This window comes from Teleopsis dalmanni, chromosome X (assembly GCF_002237135.1).
Source record: "Teleopsis dalmanni isolate 2A chromosome X, ASM223713v2, whole genome shotgun sequence".
Classification (NCBI taxonomy): Eukaryota; Metazoa; Arthropoda; class Insecta; order Diptera; family Diopsidae; genus Teleopsis; species Teleopsis dalmanni.
The window spans coordinates 39,110,953-39,135,747 of NC_051848.1; the positions used below are offsets into that span (position 1 = coordinate 39,110,953).

Consider the following 24,795-nt stretch of genomic DNA (forward strand, 5'->3'; position numbering starts at 1 on the left):
CTATTTACATATATACATTTAGTGACAACACTTATGCTTAAATTAGTTATTAACTAAACTAAAAAAAACTAATCCGCAAAGAACTAAATTAGTTTTCTCTGAAAGCAGTTGTCTTAGAACTAACCAGAGTTTATATTAATGTACTATTTTAACTACTTTACGTTCAAGTTTTTACGTTTTATATGTTTTACCTCTAAAAAGTAATTCTAATTAAAAATCTTTACGTTAAATAAGAGTTGAATTAAATTTTTGCTTTGGTTTGTTTAAATTTATTTATAAAACTGTAGAAATATAATATTGAGTAATTAATATTAATACATATTTTGTATGCATATATTACAGGAGGTGCCTCTTATCATCATAATCGTCGTCAAACGTCTGGAAGACATCACGAACGTGATCGATATGAACGCGATCGTGAACGTGATAGAGAACGAGATCGTTACGATCGTATGGATCGGGATAGAGAACGAGAGCGTTTACATGCACGTGAACGCGATTTAATGCATTACGACCTTAACAGCGAAGAACTGCTAGACGAACGCAACTATAGCGTTGATTATCCACCAGCGCCACGTAGTGGTCCGAGTGGTGCAGCCGCTACGCATCATAGCGGTCATGGGCATTTATCACGTGGCGGTCGTCTAGTTGTTGATGATGCTGATCTTATGCTTGAGCGTGATGATCCACGCATGATGGGCGTACGTTATTCAGCAACTGGGGGTACAACAACATCTGGTCGTATTGATCCACGAGATTTACCACCATCAGCACCGACACAACGACGTGGCGCACCCATTGTCGATCGTGATGAATACAGTCCGCACAGAGGTGGTGGGAGTAGTAGGAGAATGCTGAATGCCATGTAGGAATCGTGGATATAGGGGTGGGATCAGATCGATAGCGTAACGACAAGAGAAACCAACATCGATCATGACATTGTTCACAATCAATATGCAAATCAGAAAACGAATTCCAATCAAAAACAAAAACAATTAATACAATTACAAAAACAATATAGTCAACATTATCGTAATTCTAGTCATTTACCCGTACAACGTAGCAATAATCAAAGCTATCAGCAACAATCCTATCATACACAACAAATACAACCAACGCAATCACAAAAACTAGCATTAAGACACAATACTGCAAGTGTTCCTGGACCGAGTAGTTCATATGGTCCAACGACTTTAACAAAAAACACAGATCATTTTCAATTACAATCAACCCACTTACATAGTCACACACAGAAAAAACACACCCAATCACATTCACAATCAGAGCCACCTCAGCTACAACAAATGCAAACGCTTCGAATACGAGGCAGTGAACGCGACTCAGATACACTGGAATATGCCACCTCATCCTTCTCAAATGCCACCGACGCATTAACAAACGCGATACGTAATAAAATCATCGTTGAAGAGGACGAGGAGGACATTTTGAGTAGTGATAGATTTTATTAAAGAGATTTCATGAAGACACTTTAATTTCGAATATTAATTTTCATTTCAATCGAATCAATTAACAACCATTTAGCATGTTTGCATTTCTTTTTAGATATTAACACATATACATATAATATATATATATATATATATATATATGTATATATATATATATATATATATATGTATATTAATATTTGTTTTGATTTAATTAATTTTAAGTATAAAAAAAATGTTGATGAAAAGAATTACAAGAGAACAAGTAACAAAATTTATCGCATTTTTTATAAGTGCCAAATTTTACAAATTTTAAATATAAATTTTATTTATTTATACAAATATAGTTTTTAATTTTCAATATTTTAAGTATATGTTATGCATGGTATATAGAAAATAATTTAATATATAATTAAACTAAAACAAAATAAATAAAAACTTGCTAAGAGAAGCCTAATGTGTCTTAAATTCTATAGCTAATTAAATATATATTTTAAAATTATTTTTTAATACAAAGAATGAAATAAATATAAAAAAACAAAAGAATTTAAAAAATAAATTTATTATAGTTCAATGTAAAAAAAAAATTAAAAAAATAAAACTCAATATATAAATATAAATATATATATAAATGTATATATATGTATATATATATATATACATTTATAAATATATAAATATAAATATATATATAAATGTATATATATATATATATATATATACATAAATACATATGTATAACTAGCAAACGAAAAATAACAAAAATCCTAAAACTCGACAACTGACTGATAATTACGACAAGTTGTCAACTGTTCTTTAAAAGATGTAAAATAATATGAATATAAAAAAAATAATTAAAAGAAATTTATATAAAAAATATATGTGTTTTTATATATGGATATACGTACACATATGAATATAAATATATATCAATATCCGAAGTAAATTTGGATTATGTGTTGTGCATAAATATATATTTAAATGCCCATATAGCTATTGGTATGTTACATATATTTATGGATACGTAGACATTTGTGTACATATATGTATATCTATGTACATTTTTTTACACACATAATAAACATCCATATATATAAATAAATAACTATGAACTGCATAAAATATTTTATGCAACCTGTACTTATATGTGTCAGCTTTAATATTTTAATAATTATGTATGTATATAAATCAATATATATATAACTATACATTAATAAATGTAAGTGAAAAAAAAAAAACAAAAACTAAAAATAAAAAGTTTATTTATTAAAAATTTGAAAAAAGTGGAGTCTACAAAATTTTAAATAATCGTATAATTAATTATATATTTTTTTTAATAAAAATTTTATTATAAAGCGCATTTTATGTATAAAAATTGCTATATTATATATTTGTTATATATATATTTTTTTGTAATTATTATGTAGCTTAGTTTATTTGACTGTGAACACAAAGTGTTTTTAATTTCTACATAATTACAGCACAAAAAAATATTTACGTTTTCATGAAATCTCTTGAATAATTTATATTATATAAAAACAAAAAAAATTATAAAATAGCGACAAACTTTAATTTATTATTTTCTAAATGTTTTTAATTTTCGCCATAAGCACATTAATATTTTTATTGTTAATTTTATATAAATATGTTTATATTGTGGGAATTTTTGATACCATACATATAAAAGTTCTGCAATGAATGTACGGGTATTAGCAATAATAATTAATAATATCTACTCTCTATTTAAAGTATATATGTTTCAGAAATATTCTAACTATAACTTTATATTGACAATTTCAAGAATTTTTTAAAAAGACAGTACTCGCTCGAAAAAATAAACACTTGCCTACGTGAACACTGGTTTACGTGGATGCTATGTTGTTTTAAATTTTGCTCTCTACAAAATTAACAAAAATATTAGACTCAAAGACCTAATTCTACACTGAGCTAAACGCTAAGAAAAAATGTTAAGCGTGACTTGATGTGTTTACATACGTGTTTACATATATTAATTTTATTGAGACTGGTACTTCTTAATAAGGTGATACATATTTAGATCAAAAAACAGTTTCATTAGCTTGTTAAGCTTACATTTACGTCTAGATACGTTTCGTAATCAGTAATTGTCTATTTAACTTCTCAAACACTAGAACTGAATCACGCTGATTCATATATACGCTAACGCTACATCCTCACCAATTGTGGCTTTATTTAGTTTATGTTATCGAGCTAGCGGTGTAAAAAGCTAGCGATATTTATTACTCAATACATCCTAAGTACCACTCAGTTCGTTGTAGAACTTAGACATGTGCAAAATTTTCTAATTTGTTAGGCACTTAGAAATAAAAAAAATATTTACTTAGTCTTGATTTATAATAACATGCTCATTTCGCAGATATTAATATCAGTTATCATAGGATATATATATATATATATATTAATACTTATATATATTACAAATAAGTATATAATGAAAACAGAAAGTTTTATTTATGTTATGAATAAGTCATTTTTAAACAGTACCTAGTTTTTAAATATATATTCTTATATACCTTATATATTCTTATATACTTCAAAGAAATTATTTATTAAAATTCGAAAATATATTATTCTAACGCTTGATTTTGTGTGTGTGATTTTTTTTTTAAATATTAAAGAGTCATAGCAAAAAACGATTTCCAATACATTGTTCTATAACAAAAATAAATAATGAAATATCATATGAGTAGTTATATAGACTAATTATTTTTTAAATCGTTGTATATTCTTCTATATACTCAAGAGAAATATTTTTTGAAAATGTATGTTAATATAAGCCAATAACGTCTAATTTAACAAATGGAATTTTTTTAAAGTATTCGTTAAATTAAAGAAGTCATTATATTGAATGAATACATTAAATGACATAGATGCCCGGTTCACACTTTTAGTATATTGATTCTTGTAATTCTTATAATACTTGCTCAGGCCTATATTCAGAAATTAAGTTCTGGATGGTTTATTCAACAGTCATGTTCTATAAATAATGAATATGTTTGTTTTTGAATATATGCCTTTGATTCATTTTGGGGTCTTCAGTTTCTTCAAATACATGATTGTCCTATAAAAACTAACTTACAGTAACATACTAGAGAATCTTAGTCAGCTGCAGAAATTCTCTTTAAATTGAAACTCTATTGTTGAATTATCTGTCCAACTTTAGCTTTTAAATAAAACCGGCTTGTACTTTTTTTGACATTTCACCAGATTGTTCATAGGTAGAGTTGGAAAATTTATTAAATCACATAAATTCAACAATATGGGTCTAGTTTTTATCTCTTCATGTTTCTGATAGAATTATAAAATAGCGAATAATTATTAATTATGCGAATCAACCAACCTTTATCTTAGGGGTTAGAAAATTTTTCAAAGACTTCAAGGTGTATGTCTCTCCATATAAAACGTTGGAGAAACATAAGCCCTACACATGAGTCTTAATAATTATTTTAATGGTTTCTACGTTATAATGCACATGAAAGTAATAACTTACGATATATTCGTGTTCATATATATGTGTACAAAATTTTATTATTTAATGAGGATGATGGTCAAACTATTCTATTAGTTAATCTTTCTTTAATTATCAATTTAACCACAATCTTCTCATGAAAAGTTGATATTGCTAATAAAAATTAGTCAAATTAAAGTTGGTAGTGACCCATTGATATACCCTTTGTTTCTTTTATACCTAAAAACGTTTAAGTAGTTTGTATTACTCTTACTATTATGATATCATTGTAATTATGATCGATGGAGTATTATCTTCATTAGCTACAGCACAGTGTTATATTAAATGTAGTCTGCAGAATCAGTAATAGAATATTGTGGTTCATAATCGAAATGCATTCGTTTATTGTATTAATACTAACTACTAGTTAAGTTATTACATTTCTTAAAAATTTAAATGGTTTTAATAAATAAGTAATAAATACTAAACATATTTTCCTATATAAAACACAAATTTTTTTTATATAAATTTTTTAACAATATTTTTTAATTTTTTTAAATATTTTTTATAATTTTAAGTTTCTGATTTAATTTTATGAATAATTTTTTTAATTTTTAATTTATAATTTTTAATTTTGGTTCACAATTTTTTAATTAATTTTATAATTTCTATTTTATTTTATATTTTTTTTTTTCATAATATTTATTTCAGAATGTTATTGTCAGAATATTGTTTTGATTTTTTAATTTTGTTTATATTTAATAACTTTAATTATTATTTCATAATTTTTATTTTAAAATACTAATTATTATTATATTATCATTTTTGTTTTGCAACTTTGAATTCAAATTGTTTATTCATAATTTCCTAATTATAATTTCATAATTTAGTTTTCATTTTATAATTTTATTTTTCTTATTATATTAATTTTTATTTTTTTTATTTTAAAATACATATTTTTATTTAATAGTTTTCATTTTTGCTGTATTATTTGATTTTTATATATTAATTTTTATATTAAAATTTTAATTTCTTAATAAGTATTTTTTTTTCATAATATTGTTTATCCTATAATTTTATTTTTTTATTTTATTCACATTTTGTAATATTTAATTTATGAGGCCCATTTGCAGCTTACAATTTTTTTTTTAGTTTATAATTTTATTTTAATTTTTTTTCGTTTTTATTTAATAGTTGTATAATAATTCTTTTATAACTACATATTTTTTTTATAAATTATTTCTATTTTATTGTTTTTTTTTATGATATCATAATTTTGTTTTTTTTATTGTTTTATTTTATAAATCTAATTTTATTCTTATTATTTGGCCTTTTTAATATATACATAAAGACTAAAATTAAAACACGGCTAATATAGCTAATATATGCATTATGGAAAAATTAATATTTAGTTGAAAACTAACAAGTCTTTGATAACTTAATATAAATGTATTTGTGTAACTTGAGCATATTATGAAAAATTTTGACTTATGTTTATATATTTTTATTGTCTATGTTTCAAATTAATTTTAAATTAACATAAAAATTATTCTAATTTGTATGATATCAAATTTTATATTATTTTTAATGAAAAAAGTTGATCTTTATATTATAAACAACATATTTAATAACAACCCAACGCCAAATTATTGATATAGCATAACTTTAATTTATATTTAAAAAATATCTACTGCCAAACAAATTATTTTTGTTACTAATTAAACGCACCAGTAATTTGTATTTGAAATATTTTTTATTTAAATAATTTAAGTCTGGATGAATTAAAACACAACTATTGAAAGTCAGCTATTAATTATTAGGCTTAGTACAGAAAAATTCTGACAGTGAAAATTATTTTTATAACTACAGTTTTTATAACTTAGAATCCCCACCATTTGTATTTATTTATAGAAGTATATATAGTTTTTTAATTTTCAAATAATTATTTAAAATTGTTGTAATGCAGATATACTTCCAATACATTTAAGTCGGTTTGTTAGGAATTCGTCTTCCAAATCGTTCGAAAGTCATTTCATAACTTCATATGTTAAAGAAGACAATTATGTTATTGTATATAAACACTGCCAACTGCTCATTCTACTCTTTCAGCTCGTTTTAAATTTACTAATTTAATTTTTATTATGCCGTTTTACTATCTGTAATTTATTGATATAATATATTTCTATCAATAATGGAATGCTGAAATGTACTGTCTTTTATAGTTAAGAACTGAGCTACTAAACATGTAGTTAGTAAATAATACAATATATTCTATAAAAAATTTTTTGGATAGAAAACATTTTTAATCATAAGGATATTTACGGCATTTGTAAAGCAGACGAGATAGCCAGAAGGGGCGCTTCAGGATTTTAGTCGAAACACCTGAAAAAACTGTGCATATCATTAACTTCGTGTTACTGAGTTCTTTCTGTGCTGAACTATTTAATAAAAGATGGGAAGATTCAACGATATGCAGGCATCTGTATGCAATTGACAACTTTCTACTAAAATGAAATCCAATACTCAAATTGAGATGCCACGTAGAGATATCAGTCTTGTTGTAGGCATATTTCCAGGTCATTGTAGATTAGGTAACCAAACTAGAAATTAAATCTCAGATTTAATGGTACCTACTACTGCTGTTAGGTAGACGATGAAAGCACTTTTCATCTACTTTGTTTTTGCACAGTTCATGCGACTCAATACTTTAGTTGCCACGTATTTTCAATATCTGGATCAACTTCAAGACCTTCCACTTAAGAGCATTCTAAGCTTCGCCACACTTTCTAGGAGGTTTTAAACCCTGAGTCTCTCCATTATACGGTTACACAATAGGCCAATAGTCATAAGTGGAAAAATGGTTGAAGTACAAAGTTTTAAAATAATTAATCAAAAATTTTTTGATAATTGTGTATGTTTTTTCAATACTTCAGCTTTATTATTCTAACTACACATTAACTACACTGTCAAATTCTTGACAAGATTGTTGCATATTATTAAAATTCCTCACTAACATATAAACTTTTTTTGAATTTAGTAACATTTAATTGGTACTAAAGTTCCTGTAGTTACTTCTTGTTGTAGAAATACATATTTACATCCAAATATTCGTAGCTTTCCAAAACTTTCCAGTATAAATGCTGGGCAAATAGTTGAAGAAACCACAAAATCAATTTGGACGAAAGTAATAAATACAATTATTGTAGAAAAGGAAATAAAACAAGAGATACTTAGAAATAAATAAATAAAAATAAATAAAAATAAATAAAAGAAAAAAGAATTGAAAGGATAGGAAAAGATAACGTATTCAAATATGATATTGGAGCAGAAAAAAAAACTAGATTAGAATAAGAAGAGAGATGACAAGAAGAGACAACTAAAGCCAACTAAAATATGAAAACTAGCGCAGAAAGAAGCTCACAGATCGAAGGATCTGTGGCGCCTACACAGAGATAGAGACAGAAGAAGTTTACAGAAGAAGAAGAAAAGAAGAAAACTATAAATGTTATAAAACAATGAAAAAATAAAGGCAGAAGAAATCAAATTATGTCATAAAAAAATTTGTACATGAAGGGTGGAGTAAACAAAAAAAATAGAAAAAATGATGATAATGAAAATTGAGAAAGAAATAAAGATTATTGTGAAAAACTAATAGAAATACTCTACAAATTTTCTAAGTTAAGTGCAGCATTACTATTAAGTATAAAACATAGAACATAGAACTCGTTAATTCTTACTCTGCATCTGTACTTGCTAGACTTTTGGTAACATCTTTCACTTCACTTGTATGTGACATAATTCGAAAATAATATATATTTACATTCGAATATCAAATTCTTGTCAAAGTATTGCCAGCGTAGATGATGAGTTAGTAGTATTTTAACTTTAATGTTTTATGAATCAAAAACTAACCTTTATTGACATGTAGCGTAGTGGAAACAGATTCTTCCTGACTGTACTAAAGCTATTGTTAAATAAATAAATGTGTCCGAGAAATCAAAATCCTACCCGAGTATGAATATTTGTCGCCCTTCTCTACTTATCTGTAAGTTGTGAAGATTTTAAGCTGTGAAATCTAGTACAATTATGCTTTGTAAAGAATATATATTTTATGTAGTTCGTTTAGTATTATAGACAGTACATAATTTTATTAAATGAGAGTAGGAACAAAAAGGTGAAAGTTTGAGGAAAGGGGCTGGTAAAGAAACAAACAATACACCCTGTTTAGATTTGTCTTAAAAGTTATTTTAATTTAAAATTCAAAACTTTTAAGGCTCTTTATATAATCAATTTTAGGCTCTCGTAAACGCTCCTAAAAGAATTTTGACTAAACCTATTTCAAGATTTGTGTGAAAATTATACAAGAGTGCAAACACTCTTGTATAATTAAATTTAAAATTTATTTTTAAATAGATTTTAAGATTTGCGTGAACATAACAATAAAAAATATTTAAAAAAGAAAACAATTAATTACAACTGCATAATTTAAATTAAATTGAGTTTTTTTATAAGTAAGATATTTATAGGGATAATAGCAATTATATATTAAATGTTCTTATACGGAAAAATAACTACTTATATAGTAATTATATACGTTCCTATTGATAAAAAATCTTTTATGTTGAAATTCTTTCTAGTTATTTGAGTTATCATCTGCATATTAAACTATTATTTTTTTGAATTGTCTATTAAGTTAACCAAAAAAAAATTGAAATTTTCACGATATAACAAAATAATATATTTAACTGCTAATGCGAAGAACATAGTAGTTTAATTCATTATTCTTAGTTAACTTAAATAACAAATAATTAAATAAATATTTAATTGATTTCAACAATGCAATTTGTAATTAGCTGACAATTAATAGTTGTGTTTCTATAGTTTCTATAGTTATATATATACGAGTATACAAACAAGACACTCAAAATCTTTATAGTATAATTAATATATAATCATTTCATTCATTTATTGTAATGCACACATTTATTTTTATCTCTTTTGAGTTAAACAAGAAACTTGAACATAAATTAAACAAATTTTATAAAGTCTTTAATATATATAAAAATCATATATACAAATTGATCTGGCTCATCCCGTACAAGCACTCTTTTTACAATTTCAACCACCTTCAAATTGATTTTATTTGGTTTTTCCAACCCTGTTCACACGTACTGAATTCAAAACGATCGCGTTGGAGTTTGAGGCTAAATTTGTTCCAGTGTCAAGCATACAAATCTGTAGTATAAGCTTATACTATATTGATATATTTAATTAAAAACAAAAAAAAAAAAATTAATTAATTAAAAAATTCTGTTTTTCAAATTAATTAAAATCAATTACAAAATTTATTTATTTCAATTATTAAATTATGCATAAGTCATGCCAATTGAATTGATATTTCAAATGAACAATCATGATAGGAAAAGATATCGATTGATCGCTGCACTCCTATACATATTTATATAAATATATATATACAATACGTATAGAAACAATTTATTAAATACATATTAAAAAAAGATTGCATATTTTGATGTAAAAAGTATGAAGCTTGCTGGGTACCAAAGAACATTTTTATTAATAATTATTACATATATATATATATATATATTTTTTTTTTTTTTGTTTCATTTCATAATTTAAGCGTTTATATATATATATATGCTCTAAGTATAAGTAATATAACTTATATATAAATATATACGTTCCCTTAAATGCCTTAAATAATTAAAAACCCAGCAAAACTAAATTTGAAGCTAATAAAAGTTTAAATTTTAAGAATTGAAGTTGGGAAAAGTTGCGATAATTACTAAAAATTACGAATAAATGAAGTTCCCAATATGATAAGAAACTTTTTTTTTAATTAATAAATATTTTCATTTAAAGCTTGCTAAATTAAAATTAAAACCTTGAACTGAATATAAAATGAGGGAAATTATTTTAAATGCACTTAGCCCCAAAGCGAATAATTGAAGAAATTAAATTTATTATAATTATTATATTTAATTTGTATATTAAAATAAATATAAATTAACAACAGAATATGATCCAAATTTTGAAATGGTAACACATGTAAATTTACAAAAAAAACAATAAAGGTTAATAAATATATATATAAAAAACATATAACATACAACAAACACACACACACACACACACACGTACACTACATAATAAAACAAATATTTATATAGGTATATAAAAATTTCGTCTAAATATTTTTGATTTTGATTTATTAACTTGTACTTTTAAATAACTTGAAACAAAATCGCAACAATATAATATATAAAAAATTATCTATAATATTTTTATGCATTGAACTCTTAAACTTCATATAAACGTTGTAACTCTTTGTAAAAAATTAAAAAAAAAAAATATTGAAATTGCAAAACCAATGTAAAATATTAAATTAAATTTAAACATATTAGATAATTAATAAATAAAATTACTTTTTTTAATATAAGCTTAAAAATAATATTGATATAATAATATAAAACTGAAGCAAAATTATATCGGAGAAATTGCAATTTAAATAATTATACAAATTTAATAAAGTAATATAACATCAAAATAAAAAAACAAAAAAAAGGAATGATAAAGATCGCTATACAAAACGAATAAATACTTGTTATTTAAATACATATATACATATATTTGTAAATATGCATATATATGTATATATTCAAACAAATATATTATATAAAAATTTATAGCATATAAAATTTATCGCGTGCGTAAGCGTTAAATTTAATTAAAACATCCTCTGTTAATATAATATATATACATTAATAATATATTAAAAAATTTCCAAACATTTTTATAGAAAATATTATAATTGTAAAACACAAAAAAAAATTAAATACTACAAGTATTTGAATTTTAAAATTAAATAAAAATTTAGTAAAAAATTTAAATATTATATATATAATTTATATATATACATATATATATATATATATTATATAAGTATATGTATATTATATTGGGATATTAATGATATTTATATATATAGTATATAATTAAATAATAAATATATATATATATATAATATATATATATATATATATATATATATATGAACTTCTTTTTCAGCTATTTTCATAATTGCAATTATTTTTTTAGCATTGCAACAATAAGAAAAAAACAAATAAAGAAAAACTAAATAAATATATATAAAACAAAAACCAAAAAAAATAAAAAAAATAGGCACGAAATATTAAATAAATTAAAAAATTCATTTTAATAATAATTAAAAACATATTGTTTATTAAGTAAAAACAAATTTATATGAATGTGATTTGAATAACAAATCCTATAGAAATTTTATATTTATTGTATATAATTTAAACAAAAAAAAATTTTTAATTGTGTTCTGTTTAAAGTTTAATTGTTTATAAATTATATATTTTTTTTCTTTTAAAACTTGTCTTTCAGACAAGACAACAAAAATTAAAATTAAAAATAAAAATATATTATGTGCAATATTTGAACATTAAAATGAGTTTAAAAAACAAAAAAAAAATTTTATTTTTCGAACAATAATAAAACGTATTCATTTCTATTAAAAAATCTAAGTCTTTTCTATTTTCTATCTGCATTTTAGGCTTAAAACTATAAGTAATAGAGGAAATTCGATTTGAGGAAATACTCTTAACACATGAATGGAGCACAGTAATAGATCACTAGGTGGTATTGGAAATTGGAAGTTCGACGATGTAATAAAAATAATGGTCAGGGCGAAGGACATAGCAGTCCAGTTCCTCATTCCTAGTTAATTTTGAAATTAATTTTAATTTGAACTCACAAATAAATAATTAAAAAAATATTTGGGTAAATAATAATGGATTTCAATATACGAAACCGTTTGTTAAATAATTCAGTGGTCTCCAAAAGTGTGTTTGTAGTATAACATTATTCATAACTTGCCATTTCTCTAAACATAATGGGCCGATAACATAAATATTGATGATAGATTATTTTGCAAATATTTTTTATTTTGCCTTTATTCATTTTTGAAGGTGGGGGGTAGGGTATGTTTTTGTTTTTTTTGTGCGTTTAATTGTTTTTCGACCACTCCTTCTCACTATAATATTAAGTAATATATGGCAAAAGTGAGTGAAAAATATTAGTATACTTTCTTGGTTATGACTACCTGTTAACGGGTCTTACGCAGCACCTCATATTATACGCATCAGTTGCGTGCGCATACATCAAGTGTACTGTTAGTGTTCCTTCAACTTGATCACCGAAAACTTGGTCTTTCTTTAGATATTTCTCTTTCAAAAGCTGTTTCCAACACTTATTTCACTGTAGCATCAGACACGGCCAGTGGTACTTTATTTTTTTACGAAAATATTCATGCTTCTGTGCCACTTAGAAGCATAGCAGAGTGCTATATACGCTAATTACTTACTGAGCTCATGGCACATTTTTTGGCAGTGGTAATTGCTATTCTTTTGCTGATGCCAATATAGATAAAATTCTGGACAGATTTGAAAATATACTCGCCCATCTCCAGCTCTTTGTTCGAGTGACCACAGTCGACATATTCTTCGTTTTGTTCTCATTCACCGTTAAGCTTATCTTGTGCAGATTCCTTTTTAGATAAAAAGCTGGACATACTTGTATAATACTGTGACTTTATAATGAACACCTTCCCTGCTAATGATGAAATTAAAAATGGTAGGTGTTAGGAAATCACCTTGTCTAAAATTTAGCACGTTAACAAAGTTTCGAATAGACTCGATTCTACCTTGACGTAGGGTACGCTCATCATCATTCTTCAGAGTCATACTAACTACACAGAGATACCGAGCTCAAATATTGCGCCGTTAACGTAACCCATTATAAAGCTATCAAAAACTGCTTTATAATTGACGGTAATTGTCGCTGTTATGTTTATAAGAGTTTTTTAAGATTTGTCGCAGTGTGAATATCTGGCTAAGGTGGATTGACCAGTACGAAAGCCATACTGTTAATATCTAATTAGTGAGCTGGCAAGTGGTTTCAGTCATTAACACAGTACAATTGAAAGAACCTTGTACGTGATAGGTGAGCAGCCCATCAATAAATTTATAATTCGGCACTACCATATTAAAAGAAATGGTCGCTTCATATTTATTTTTCTATACCTTCTCTTTGTCTTGCACATCCAAATGAATGCATGATTTGGATGATCAATGGTGGTCAAACATATAATTTGGTTTGTCTATTAATATTTCTGAAGTCTTGAATATTTTTTACTTAGAGAATTCTAAATTTAAAAAGTTTTGATAGTTACGTAAATCCAAGTAACCAAGTTCCAAGTTGAAAAAATATATACGAAAAACAACTCTGTTAATAGAAAATAATTATTTGCGTCAGATTGACTTGTATACAATCTAAATATATACATATATATAAGAAAATTTTTATAATGTCTGGCGTAGTAAAGTCTGATTCACGGATTAAGCCTGCGGTAGAGGTTATTGAAAAATGTGATAAGTTACGCTCTATAGTCGCTTCATTAAGCCAGAACATTAAGGCATATGAAGAAGAGAGTCATTTTTACTTTCAAAACCTGCTGAAACTGAAAGAAATTTGTCTTAAGTATGGCTTACAGAATAGACATGTTGTGAATATACTAAATATAGTTCTTGCTACTCCTTATCCAAATCATACTCCTGTTATAAAGTTTTGTTATAGGTATCGATTGCATATATAAATTATTTTTTATTTTGGTATATAACAGACTAATCCATAATAGCTGCATGGTGTCCAAAAACTTTTTCAAGGAAACCAAAAAGATGAAATCGGCTTTTGTGCTTTTCATTGTTAAGGAGGGTAATTATTTATGTTTTTTATTACATTAAAGAAAAAAATTATAATGATTAATAATTTTAGGTGTAGTTTCGAAGAATATTAAAATTGCGGACTAGAGAAGAGATGGATGTAAAACGTATACGTGGTGAAGAAATTCTGTGTGTTTATTGATAAAACTTTATATTTTGATGGATGATTTTTTCTTTAACGTGATAGATTTTTCTTGTTTGAAACTGATGTTAAAGATGTTATAATAAATGTATTTATACTTCTATATTATAATTTTTATTATTAAAACATATTGAAAGCATTAGTTTATAACCTTATGAGAATATTTGCTATCACAGAAAATAGTTGGAGGTACTTCATTCGTTATAATTAGCAAATCGTGTTTCTTATTACCGGTCGCTATGTATCTGGGAGATTCGTCATAGAAGAAGCCGAATAGAATAATAAAAGGCACAACCAACCGAGTTTTGATCAAAAACTTTTTTAAACGGATTGTCTTTCCAGATTTTAATCCAGAATAAAGAATGATTAGGTTAATTTAAAATATCCTGAAAGAAAATAGTTATATAGTTGCATAAGAGTTATATACTTGAATGGTAATAAAATGTAACATTTCTAATATAAGCTGAAAATAAGACTCCAGGGATTAACATAAACATAGAAGTGACTAAAACACTAAAAGAGTGAAAACCATGCTTTCAAATGAATCAAATCAAAACAATGCTGACAGTTTTTAACGATTCAAAGGTAAATTGTTAACAATGAATTCTTAATTGAGTCTAAAAGATCAGTTGGTAAACGCATAATAATATCTAGAAGTATATCTAGAATGGTACTTCCCACATTTCGACAATTTCAAATATGAATGGAATAAGAATGGAGCATCGTCTACCATACGCGATTAACATTCATTTTCCAAATCTGAAATTATTGAAGAAGACACTTCAACCAACATATTAAAGAAAACTTCTGTCGAAAAAATAGTGTAAAAACTATTTTGAAAAATTCTTTGATTACTTTTTAACACTCCGTTGGCTGAGAATGAATTTATTTTAATTTGAAATCAGAATAAAAAACTTTTCGTTTTATTATTATTGTAGTTATAATAAAAGTAACAACCACACCTGGAGATGTCGGAAAATACCCAATTGGCAATATGTAATAAAACGATATAAAATCTAAAATTTTTTAATTTTTTTATTTCTTGTACAACCTAAGACCATATTAACATAAACTAGAAAGATAAAATAGAAAATTATAATTTCCTTCTTTTTAGAGTAGTCTCGTCGAGAACTGGATTTATACACACCACCCATTCATTATTCATCAATGTTTTTTTATATAATTCAAAGTTAGTTGTATGCAAACTTCACAAATCTGTTTACAAATTTATACTTCATTAAGATAAGATCTTCATTCCTTCAATTTTTGGTCAATATAATCGAGTAAGTAAGATGGCCTAAAGACATTCGAAACACGTTTATATCATCTTCCCATTACCTTCATTAAGGCAATTTATTTGATTTAGGCCGCTAATGACGTTGATTAACCGTACAATGAGGTTCAGTGCTTTCTAACTTAGTTAAGAATAAATTAAATTAATAAAAGTTGAAGTTTAAACATATAAGTCAAATACGGCTTTGAGTCAGTTGACCAATGAATCGGTGTTTATTTTAAAGTTCAAATTTAGCAGAACGAGTTCAACCCTTGGTACTCTTTCTTAGCAGTCTCAAAAGTAAAGATTATTTACAGATAATTAAATATAAAAATTTTTCAAAGATCACTGATGATGGTTATTTGATAATACTGTGTATGTATACTCACCCAAAAATTCAATTAATTAAAATAACAAGAAAAAAATTGTTGTTGTAGTGCATTACTGTTCGAAACCGCAATATGTCTGATTAATATATTAATATTATAAAAACTGCACTTTTGTCATTTTATTTTTTTACATACATATTGTTAGGATCTGTGTCTAATCTGCTACAAATTTGATAAGTTGGCACTTTAACCAATTTGGCTTGACGAAAGTAATCTTACACTCTAATCAGTTACAAAAATCAAAAAAAAAAAAAATAAAAACAATATTACTGACCAGCTGTACTGACCAGGGCCACCCACGTCGGGAAGATCGTAAAGGAATATCGAAGCGAAACAAGATCTAGGCATTTCGGACATGCATCGGCTAGCATGCAGACGACACAATACATGCCAGAGTAAACTGTAAATCATGCCATTCCTGGATAGCGCCTGTTCATCGGATAGCTGTTTGCAGTCGAAGTTAACAGACTGTATTTTAGCGTGTAACTGCAAGCCGTGCAGGTACTTATACCTGCACGCTTCAGAGAGTAACTGCAAGCTTACCATGTTAGAGGGGGCTATGACACGGCAGACCTACCTTTCCTTCATAAACTCATATCCCAGAGGGAAGACACACCTTTAAAATTGATATTCCAGAAACGGCGTCCTTTTGATAATGCGCGACTCTCACATTTAAGCAGAAAGTAAGCCACCTGACAAATCTATGAATTTGACTATGTCGTTAATTTTAAAGAATGTCAACTCTGTTAGGTGAGTTAGGAAAAAGTCATCGTAGATTTTGAAGCTTTACCTATCCAAAAGTAGCTATTGAAAAATGAGTTAGAGTAAATAGAGTCCACCTCATCCGCAGCACCGCAGCCCTGACAAAATTCGTTACATAGACATGGTCTAGTCTTATTGCTACGAGTTGTACCAAATTTCGACAAATTCAAATTTATGCACTGATAATAATTTTCATCTACCCATGGTTTTCCTGCCGAAATATGTTTTATTGTCAGTTAATTTGTTTCTAGAATATTCAGAAAATCGAATATTGGAGAGTCACCTGCCTGTTATTGGAATCATGGGGTTGTATAAGTTCCATAACAGAAAGAGATTGTACTGAATCGCAGTTTTAATAGCGATAGAGGGAAGATGCATTGAGTTTGGAACGCTAGACTATATGGGAAAGTTATTGCATTGCATTTAATAAATGCGAATGATTATTTCATTCTTAAACAAAACTTAATTTTTTCACCAAAACTTATTTACTCATAGAGGTGTATTTATTTTTAAGGTATATATGGACTTTTGGAAGGTCCCTAATATTAGAAAAAAATTTATAATGATAATTTCTAAAACTAGTACGACATTTTCTTTTTGTAATAAAAACACACATTTCAGAAATAGTAAGTATTGGTGCAATGTATTTCAAGGTTTTCACATATTGCGAAAAAGTTTAAAAATAAAGATAAACACTTCAATTTCCTAAATTGATTCATATAGCACATAAAATAGTAACCAGAATGAAAACCACTTAAAAAACAATGTGTTGCCCAATGTCATCTGTAGTTTCTTGGCAGGATCGCTATTTAAAGCTCAAAATCAGTTCCTATAAATTTAAAAATATATAAATACCAAATGACAAAAATAAAATTTAATACTTACTTGGGTTATCATTTGACGACGGTTAATATTATTTGATAAAATAAATTTTATTTTTGGTACTTATTTAATCTATAAAAAATATAAGTAAAATAAGTGATAAGAAAAAAATATTTTAACATTTTTACCTGCTGTACCTGCAGAAGCCATTGCTTTTTAACTACTGTTTAGATTCTTGACCAGGAGCTTTGAAGCCAGCACTACCTACTTTTTCTAGCCCTTCGTACACTTTGTTGAGGATTTCAGGAATCTTATCATTTTCATTGTAATGCTCCCTGCAATAGTTTTCAATATTTATCAACTTTCTCTTAAACCTATCCTTTTCCACAGTAACAAGTTCTAAGTCCCGTTTAAGCATTGCCTTTTTTTTTGTCAAAGTATTAAATTGTTTCTGAATATCATCGTCCTTTGGTGGTGCTTTACCTTTCTGTGGAGTTTTTCCTGCCATCGTATAGACGCACTTTTGACACTTAGAAGAAATAAGAAAAGATTTTGTTGTTTCTTCAATGAAATTAATTTTTAGTTTTAATAAAAAATTTTTATCTAGCTCAATAGTTTGTTTGTCAAAATTTGATAAAAATTTCCAATGTTACTTATAAAAAATTTATTGTGAGATATAAAAACCGTGATTCCTTTTAAAATTTAACATCTAATTATATGGTGATTCTTTAAATCTGTCATATCGAAGATAACTTATCCATGATATCACAACGCTTACTCTTATATTGTATACAAGGTCAGTCTCAAGATTAGTCCTAAGCTAATGTAACAAAATCATTTATTTTCTATCCAAAAATAATAAGCACAACAGTACTAACTAACATTTTATTCTACTCTAAAAAGAACATACTTTAAGGAATAATGAAAAGTGACTCCATGACACTTCCCACGCTGAACAATAGGAATCTGTGATATATTAGAGTTAAATCACTGCTGTTGGTGTAACGACTGTTGTTAATGTCAGATGTCATTCTACTTTAATGCTTCAAGCCCCGCCTTAGTCGATATGTCCGGTACATATGTAAATGGAATAACTATTGAGTTAAGTTTGCAAATCCAACTTTATACATTAAATTATAAATAATTCAAATTACTATCTTATATTAATATATCTTATATAGAGCGGTTTTGAGTAGTAGTCTATACACAAGAATCAATAATATAAAATCATGCAAAATATAATTCGTTATTTTAACAATAAATATTAAAAATATAATTAATTTAATCAATTATTACATAGTTGGTTCATGATTTCGTTCTAATAGAACACAGCAAGTGAATTCGTTTAAACATACAAGTCAAGAAGGGATTTGAGTCAGTTGAGTAATGAACACCGACTTTGAAGTTCAAACTTGGCAGAACGATTTTAACCCTTGGTACGCTTTCTTGGCAGTCTCAAAAGTAAAGACTATTAATGAATAATTAAATATAAAAAATAATTTCAAGATCACTGATGATGGTTATTTGGTAATACTTTGTATATATGCTCACCCAAAATTTTGATCATTTAATAAAATAATAAAAAATTTTGTTATTGTAATAAACTTATACCAACGGAAACAATTAAGTCTTGATTTGATATACATATATAAATTGATTTTACTACAGTGGGAACATTAAATTACTTTTGTTGGTACACACCAGAGACCTGCAACAAATCGTATAAATGTTTTTCTCACGCATTACTTATATGCATTCATATCCCACCCAGAAATGATTCATAATTTTATTCGTTAACGAATACCGGTTCTAATGAATCAGTTTTACAAGAATGTGTACACATTTTTAACGAAAGTAGTAGAAATTGGAAATTACTCATGAATCATAGTATATACTCAAGTGAGTATGAATATACTCATCGACTGACTCGATTTACTTGTAGTATTCATAAAATATTGTGTGTGAGCGCTGTTGTTTGCTAAGTAAAAAATTTGTGTGTGTTAGTTTTATGTTTTTGGTGTGTGTGTTGTTGTGTTGTTTTGTTCTTAAATATTATGTGTGCATTAAATTAGGGGTTATTTTAGTAGAAAATTATGTGTACAGTTAGGCAAATTCTTGCCGACTGATGCTTTGTAAATAATTTACATCGTTTTTGTGTCAAATGTCTGTGTTTATGAGTTGCATATGAGCAGAATATACCTAAGTCATTATAAGTGCTATAGCTGTTTGTATAAATCCGGTGGAGTTAAATCATCGAAAAAGAGATTCAGAATGCATGTAAATAAAACACAATTAATGATTCGAGTGTGATTCGTTTGTTGACTACTCATTCCAATTCTTTGGCACTCACCCAACATTAAAAGTGCATAAAAATCACATAGATAACGCTATTATCGACATCCAAATGAAGAATAATAAAATGTTGGTACATATATTCCTAACAACTGATCTTGATTTTTATCGAAATGAGAAAAATTATGGTGTATTTAATAAAAACTTTTATAATTTTAAATAATAATAAAAATAAACGAATACACAATATCTAATTTTTGTAATTAATTTTGATTAATTCCCACTATTAGGAAAAGGGCATGAAATTGTCCATTAGGAAAAGTCCATATTTTGAATAGTCCATTATTTGAAAGTCGATATTCTGCAAAAAAATAAAACAATAATTATTATAATACCGGACACGACTTACCGGGCACGTTCATTTGCCAACTGATTGTAGTAAAGTCAGCTATTGTTTTTCTACTATGTTACACTATATGTCAACACAGCTGAGATACCGTTCTTTAAAGTGAAGCATTTTATATAGAAACTACCAGTTAATTGTATAATCAATGCAGTAATTACATACACTAATTGGCGCCAGATGGGGTGTGTAGTATTTTGAAGTAACCCGTAGTCAAATGAACGTGCCTGGTAAATCGAAATCGCTTCAATCAAGTAAGCAAAGGAATATTAACAACTATTGTTCACTTTTAACATAACTATAATATTAGCTAAAGAAGCGGGTCTCATATCGCACACGAAAAGTTTCATAGTTCATTAACAACGATAAAGTAACAACTTGAGTCAGTGTCCTTTAAAATCTTAAATCCAAAACAAAGAAAACAGTATACTGAAAAAAAAAATTTTTTAATTAAATGAAAATAATGAAAATGCTTTTCAATAAAAAGTACCAATTTATATTTAAGAATGAATAAAAGCTAATTGATATGTAATCGTTCCTAATACTTTGATGTATTATATAAACAACATATGGTATGACTTAATATTTCTAAAAGATGTTCTATGAATTGAATCAATTGAATCTTTGAAAATCATTCTAAAATTAGAAGTCTGCGAAAATAGTTCTTGACATTTTCCGCAGAATGTCAAGATGCCATCAGATATTTTTCAGACCTCATTGTATGTCAAAGGTTTATTTTTATATTAATAAATTAAATACATACCCAAAAAGAAATCCAAGCACTGAAAATATCCGTTTCGAATTTAATAGATATGGAATGCATAATTGGAGGGATCATCTATTATATATCGAACATGTCCATTAGCACTTTCTTATATGTTTTAAGGGACTCTCTTATTTAGTGGGCTGAGAATTTAATCAGACATCACAATTTGGAGGATGTTGATCGACTGAATTTTGTCTCTCACTTTGCATTTTACGGTACTGCTAACAAATATTATTGTAAATCGCAAAAATATTCAATATATATAGCAATAATTAAAAATGTTTATATATATATAACAAATATAAAAAAATTCAGTTTCTTACGTGAAAGAACTGCAAGCCAATGAACAGCGATGCGAAAAATACAAATATTAAATAAAGAATTATTGGTGTGGGTCCAGCATTATGTTTGTTTAAGTGCGGATCCATATTTTTTGAATTTAGGTTATTTCAATTTCAGAAATGACAAGAACAAAAAACTTTTAAATAATCTTTCCAAAATTTGTTCTTATCAAGACAAAGCAAATGTCTACTGAGTTTTATGTTAAATTATTCAACTTTCTAGAATTTATGCAATATGTTTACTATCATATTGCATATGGTTTTATATAGTAACAATGGTCTTAAACAGTCACCCTTGAAAATATAACGGAGCTAAATTGAAATTACTATCGTCTGATTTGAATCTCAATTACTAGAAATTATTTAAAGCAAGAAAGGTGATAAGGAAGATCTTGATGAGTGTTTAATGGGATCGCAAGAGTATCATTCATAAAGATTACTACAGTCTGATTCGTCTGAGACTCTATTACTAGAAATTGATTAAAGCAAGAAATTTAGCATAAAGAAACAGATAATAAGAATAAGTATTATATCTTGATAATTACACACATATTTGATGATTTAGCGAAAATTGAGAAACCTTGTCTGGGATACATCCATTATATAGTAATGATTTTTTGCACCATCATATATCTCCATTTACCCTTCGCTGGTATTAAACTGATCTCAAAAGTGTGATGTAAAAAGCATATACGTCTCTTTTTTTTAAGGTTTAAGAACTAGAAAATACACATTGAAAAAATAGTACCTCAATCGAAAGAATACCAGATCGTACGAGAAGTTTTGAGAATTTGTTTTGAGCTGGTTTATGAGTTTTGTAGCATGTAGTTATTTTCTTTGATATATTCGGTTAAGCAGTTTTTTGTCTTCCACAACGAAGACAACGACAATTTGAAATTCCATTAGTATCAATGGAATCTTCGTTATATCCACAAAAATGAGTGCATGGTATAACATTTGATAGGTAGTTGTGATAGGTACGTAGTTATTTAAAAAAATTGTTTTAAATGTGATGCAGATCTTTAATTTTGGTCACTACAGCAATGGTTTATTTTTGGCGTAAAATGAAGGATGCGGACATGGAAGGTATGACAATATATCAGGCAATATCTCTTGTTTTGCCTTTGTTGTGGAAAAAATTTCGTGGATGTTTGTCATCACTGGACCTGGTTTAGTATGATAATACAAATGATGATATTTTTGTGGTCAGTTCTCAAACTTTTGATGCTTTGTAAATGAACTTCTGTCGGTTTATGGGCCATGTCATTGAAAATATCCTTCGTATATCCTTATATATCTTTATCTGTCGTTTTATGGGCGATAAGTCATTGAAAATATCCTCAACCGTGCAAAATGTTTAAATAATATTGTGTTTCATACATAACAACAGGTTCCGGGCAATGCATATGTATAAAAATTTTATTGAAATCACAATCACAAATGTATTCGAATAATATTTACTTTTGCAAACACAATGTGTATAACCCTGTATAATGTTTATGCAACTTTCAACATTATTAAGACAATTTCAAATATTCAACTGTTAAGTAGAAAACAAATGAAATTTCAAATGATATATATATTTAAAGTATATTTAAACTTTATAAGTTAATTATAAGTATCTGCTTATATTTAGCAGCGCAAAAATCAAGGAATTGTAAAAAGCTTCTTAAGCTTTAATCAGAGACCGTAATACGGTCCTTGTTGGAGTCTTCTTTTATATATATGTGCACAATTATATGTGTATGAATATTTTAGCCTTAGCATATTTCGTAAAAAATTGCAGAAGAAGGAATTCAGGATGGAGAAGAAGTCCTTTTGGTGCTTAATATTGAAAGCACAGAACACAACTTTTTACGGGCATGTAACATACTCAATTATAGCTTTAAGTTCCTGAAAAAATGAGTTAGAACTATGCTAAGAAATTACAAATGCAATCTAATTTCAAATATATATTAAATATTATTGCTGACAAATAGAGCATCAACAGATCTCACAGTATTATACCGTGTTCCCACTGCAGTTAAATCAATTTATGTTGATTTATGTTAAAATTTCGTCGTTTCCTTTGTATAAGATGATTTATGCATATCAGAGAGCTTTTATGTTCCAGGAACTTTCTGTGAAAGTTCTAGGAGAGCTTTTGTTTGTTCATATTTCAGTTGATATCCAACTGCAATGAATCTTTTTGTTAAATAACATATGATAATGCATAATGATATCATACATATATTTGATATATAAACTTATTAATACACTCTTATAGATCAATTATATATAAAATCAAATATATTAATGGTATATTTTATTTATAAAAAACATATATTTTAAAAAAAATCGTTCGTTTTGTTTGGATGAGTTATTTATTTTTTCTTTATTAACAATTTTTTTAATATTTCAGTAAATTTTATGTCAAATTTCGTAAATATCCTTTTTGGGAAATATATTTTGCAATATTACATTCAATATATTTTTTGTAAAAAATAACTGTTTTAACGTTTTAACGAAAGCAATGGGAACATGGTATTATGGAGGAATTCCATAATAGCATGTATATATATATTATAAATTTATACTGTATTCAATTAACATCTTTCAGCAAACATATCTTTCGCCTTAAATAAGTTGATTTATTGATAATGAGCTAATTTGTATGAAAGCTAATTGTAAATTATAGTAGTTATAGTGAGTGAAATCGCCTAAATGAGACATTAAGGTCCAAAGTTCAACGTGATTACCTGCCGTGTAGACTTAACACCACGGTGCTCAAAAACACAATGTATTGATACGAAGCGTCAATCAGCGCCCCATTGGAATTACCTTCGTACATTCCGCCGGTA

The 24,795-nt window shown here is 26.5% G+C and overlaps 2 protein-coding genes and 2 long non-coding RNA genes across 7 annotated transcripts in view; 2 read left to right on the top strand and 2 right to left on the bottom strand.

Annotated features, from left to right (window-relative positions):
- The window catches only part of LOC119662419 (voltage-dependent L-type calcium channel subunit beta-2), a 61,087-nt gene extending 59,521 nt beyond the window's left edge, over positions 1 to 1,566 (top strand). For all 3 annotated transcript variants that reach the window (XM_038072024.1, XM_038072022.1, XM_038072023.1), the window contains exon 8: positions 343 to 1,566. In XM_038072024.1, coding sequence (XP_037927952.1) covers positions 343 to 869 — 527 coding nt within the window. In that variant the 3' untranslated portion in view covers positions 870 to 1,566. The remainder of the gene's footprint in view (positions 1 to 342) is intronic.
- A 12,722-nt stretch (positions 1,567 to 14,288) lies between these two features.
- On the top strand, positions 14,289 to 15,010 carry LOC119662299. The gene is made up of 3 exons (XM_038071891.1): positions 14,289 to 14,619; positions 14,681 to 14,757; positions 14,818 to 15,010. Exons 1-3 carry the CDS (start codon positions 14,351 to 14,353, stop codon positions 14,850 to 14,852), a joined length of 381 nt encoding a protein of 126 aa, XP_037927819.1. The 5' UTR covers positions 14,289 to 14,350; the 3' UTR covers positions 14,853 to 15,010.
- Positions 15,011 to 17,946: 2,936 nt separating this feature from the next.
- LOC119689448 lies at positions 17,947 to 20,568 on the bottom strand. 2 transcript variants are annotated; one of them, XR_005253428.1, is made up of 4 exons: positions 20,504 to 20,568; positions 18,342 to 18,682; positions 18,217 to 18,285; positions 17,947 to 18,160 (listed from the first exon to the last, which is right to left on the bottom strand). It is a non-coding gene; the product is annotated as an uncharacterized LOC119689448 (long non-coding RNA). The 2 variants fall into 2 exon arrangements; XR_005253427.1 differs by lacking the exon at positions 20,504 to 20,568 and having other exon boundaries at positions 18,342 to 18,713.
- Positions 20,569 to 20,680: 112 nt separating this feature from the next.
- LOC119689449 lies at positions 20,681 to 22,068 on the bottom strand. The gene is made up of 4 exons (XR_005253429.1): positions 21,938 to 22,068; positions 21,612 to 21,832; positions 21,148 to 21,277; positions 20,681 to 20,806 (listed from the first exon to the last, which is right to left on the bottom strand). It is a non-coding gene; the product is annotated as an uncharacterized LOC119689449 (long non-coding RNA).
- Positions 22,069 to 24,795: the final 2,727 nt, after the last annotated feature.

Coding starts and splice junctions, on each gene's coding strand:
- LOC119662299 (XM_038071891.1), top strand. CDS start 14,351: ATGTCTGGCGTAGTAAAGTCTGATTCACGGATTAAGCCTGCGGTAGAG. Junction 14,620..14,680: donor GTTATAAAGTTTTGTTATAG/GTATCGATTGCA, acceptor AATCCATAATAG/CTGCATGGTGTCCAAAAACT. Junction 14,758..14,817: donor GCTTTTCATTGTTAAGGAGG/GTAATTATTTAT, acceptor TAATAATTTTAG/GTGTAGTTTCGAAGAATATT.